Raw genomic sequence first — 3,183 nt, forward strand, 5'->3', positions numbered from 1 at the left:
AAAAAAAAAAAAAAAAAGAGTTTCACAGACTTTCCTTCCGGGGCTGGTCCTGGGCTTGAACTCTGGGCCTATGCATTGTCCCTGAGCTCCTTTCACTCAAGTCTAGCTCTTGAGCCTTTTCTCTTTTGGCTTTTCTCTATGATTAATTGGAGATAAGAGTCTTATGGACTTTCCTGCCTGGGCTGGCTTCCAACCGAGATCCTCAGATCTCAGCCTCCTGTGTAGCTAGGATTATAGGCATGCAACACCAGCACTGCCTTGTTTCTGTTTTTAAAGGCAATTTAGCTTTTATATTCTCCTCTTCAGCTTTGATTACAAATTTTGTTACTTGGTAATGGAAGTTTAGATTTTTAAGTTTTCTTACAGAGTCAAAGGATATCCTAAAGACTTTATTTGGTGCCTGTACTGCAGCTTGAACCAGGGCCTTGTATTCCCATTTGGACTTTTTGTTCAAGGCTGGCACTCATCACTTGAGCCATGCCTCTGTTTCTGGCGTTTGTTTTTTCTGGTTAGAGATAAGAGTTTCTTGGATTTTTCTGCCCAGGCTGGCTTTGAACCTGGTGATTCATCCTCACATCTCATCCCTTAGAATTACAGGGGTGAGCCACTAGCTCACCTGGCCAAGACATTCGGTCTTAAAGTAGCTGGCTACAGATTTTCTATGATGGCCTTTTCCGTTCCAAAGATGCTTGTTTTTTTGATTCCCGTTTATACTGTACTTTTTGTCATCTTGTAAAGAAAATAATTCAACAAAAGTACAGGATTCTTAGTCTCTGTTTCATAATGGCAAATAATGTCAAAATAATCAAGAGTAGATAATAAAAGTGATATGAAAGATGGCAACATAACGTATATGTTACCTGGGCTGAAGTAATCTTGTACTAGCCTCTCCAGTCACTGGGATACATCTTACTGTTTTGTTGAGACAGGGTCTCAACAAAAAGCTCAAGTTGGTTTTGAACTCCCCTTAATGCCTATTCCTCATGTTCCTTCTACCACTGTATTTTTACTTCTATTTATTTATTTTTTGGTTGTAGGGCTTTAATTCAGGGCCTAGGTGCTGTCCTTGAGCTTTTTTACTCAAGGCCAGTGTTACCACTTTGAGCCACAATGCCACTTCTGGTTTTCTGGTGGTTAATTAGAGATAAGAATATCCCTGTCTGGGTTGACTTTGAACTGCGATCCTCAGATCTCAGTCTCCTGAGTAGCTAGGATTACAGGCGTGAGCATGAGCACTCCTCTCCACCACTTTGTCTTAGAACAAAGGAAGGGGGCCAGGAGGCAGTGGCTCACGCTTGTAATCCTAGCTACTCAGCAGGCTGAGATCTGAGAATCACGGTTCAACGCCAGCTTGGGCAGCAAAGTCCATGAGACTGTTTATTTCCACTAAACTAAAAAATAAAAGCCAGAAGTGGAACTTTGGTGCACATGGTAGAGTGTTAGCCTTAAGTACAAAAGGTCAGCATGCCTAGAGTTCAAGCTCCAGAACTGGCAAAAAGAAAGAAAGAAAGAAAGAAGGAAAGAAAGAAAGAGAAAGAAAGACACCAAAAAAAAAAAGAACGAAGGGAGATAAACTCGCTAAATGGTATGTTAGTCTGCTAAAGACAAATTTCTCTCTTAGAAGGTTAGTAGCTGTGAATGAAAGGAGTTACTGAACTTAGTCTTACTTGAAAGTTATTAAACTAATGAGCCCATAGTTAAGAATTTGATGTTTTAGGAAGTTATATTGCTAAGGCAACAGTTTTAGTAGATGTGTTATTTTTGAGTAGCTCTGACTAAAATACCAGAGAGACCTACTAAAAGGAAGGAAGGTTTATTTTGGCTTAGGGCTTTAGAGGTGTCAGTCCGTCCTAGTGTGAAGGGAAGGCCAAAGCAGAGCAGCTCACTTCATGGTGTCCAGAAAGTGGAGGAAAGGACACGCAGGAAAGTCTAGGGCAAGGTAGATACAGCTCACAGGAACTTACTTCCCCCCAACTAGGCCCCACTTTCCAGTTTTCCCAGTAGTGCCATTTATGAATCCAGCAAAGGGTTAATCCATTCATTAGGTCAGAGTTGTCAAGATCTAGTGGTCTCTGGACAAGCCTAGAGGTTTGCTTTACTAATTGAGCAGGTGATTCTCAATCCAGTCAAACGAACAGCTGTGATTAGTCATCATAATAGTATAAATAAAGAATAATCTTTTTAATTCCTGGGATAAAATATTTGTCTCCTACAGTGATTAAAATGGAAAGTAAAAGCTTAAGTTTGAAAATGAGAATGTTTTTTTTTGGGTCAGTCAGTCGTGGGGCTTGAACTCTGGGCCTGGGCACTATCCCTCAGCTCTTCAGCTCAAAGTGAGCGCTCTACCACTTAAGCTACAGCACCACTTCCAGTTTCCTGGTGGTTTATTGGAGATAGGAGTCTCACAGTCTTTCCTGCCTGGGCTGGCTTTGAACCGCGATCCTCAGATCTCAGCCTCCTGAATAGCTAGGATTACAGGTGTGAGCTACCAGCACCCGGCTGAAAATGAGAATGAATGTTTCTATATAACCAGCTGTGGATACCACATTGAGCAGTGGAGGTTTTACATGGTAGCATACCCCATTCCTTAGTACAGATGTTCTGTTTTCCGTCTTTGAAGGCAGAAGCTTTAACACTTCCTACTTCTTTCCTTCACTGAAAGGAGGAAAGGATATCAATCAGGCTTTTTTTCCTTCTTGCATTCTGCTGAGAAACTTAGGGGTTGATTAATCCAGAGTAGAAAGGGCCTCACCAGCCCTTCATCTATCAGATGGAACCTCAGAACCGGATATGGGGGTCACCTGCAACACATTTAAGCACTGTTTTGTTGTCCGGAGAGATAATGGTTTCACCATTGTGAGTAGAATAAAGTAGATAGAAAGTATGTCTTCAGAACTTTTCTCTTGTTTTTGACCAGGGTAATGAAGATTTGGTGATAGAAAATACAAGTCAGACATCTTCTGAAACATCAAACAGAGAAGCTGCAAAGAGAAGGAACTTGGATAAACTTGTAACGGAAGTTTCACCACCTGCTGAATGGCCCTGGCAGAAGCAGGTTCATTGTTTACCCCTACCCACTGACAACACGTTTTGGCACACTAGGATTGTGGCTCTGACCACCTTACTAAGTGATCAACTTCGTTATGATTTGCTTGGCCTATCTATCTATCTATCTATCTATCT

General features: G+C 41.5%; 1 protein-coding gene across 3 annotated transcripts in view; it reads left to right on the forward strand.

Moving 5' to 3' along the window:
- Ubxn8 (UBX domain protein 8) overlaps window positions 1-3,183 on the forward strand; it is a 23,341-nt gene that overhangs the window by 9,776 nt on the left and 10,382 nt on the right. For all 3 annotated transcript variants that reach the window (XM_013024763.1, XM_013024770.1, XM_013024756.1), the window contains one exon: window positions 2,918-3,055. In XM_013024763.1, the coding sequence (XP_012880217.1) occupies window positions 2,918-3,055 (138 nt within the window). The remainder of the gene's footprint in view (window positions 1-2,917; window positions 3,056-3,183) is intronic.

Source organism: Dipodomys ordii, unplaced genomic scaffold (genome assembly GCF_000151885.1).
Source record: "Dipodomys ordii isolate 6190 unplaced genomic scaffold, Dord_2.0 Scaffold4, whole genome shotgun sequence".
NCBI lineage: Eukaryota > Metazoa > Chordata > Mammalia > Rodentia > Heteromyidae > Dipodomys > Dipodomys ordii.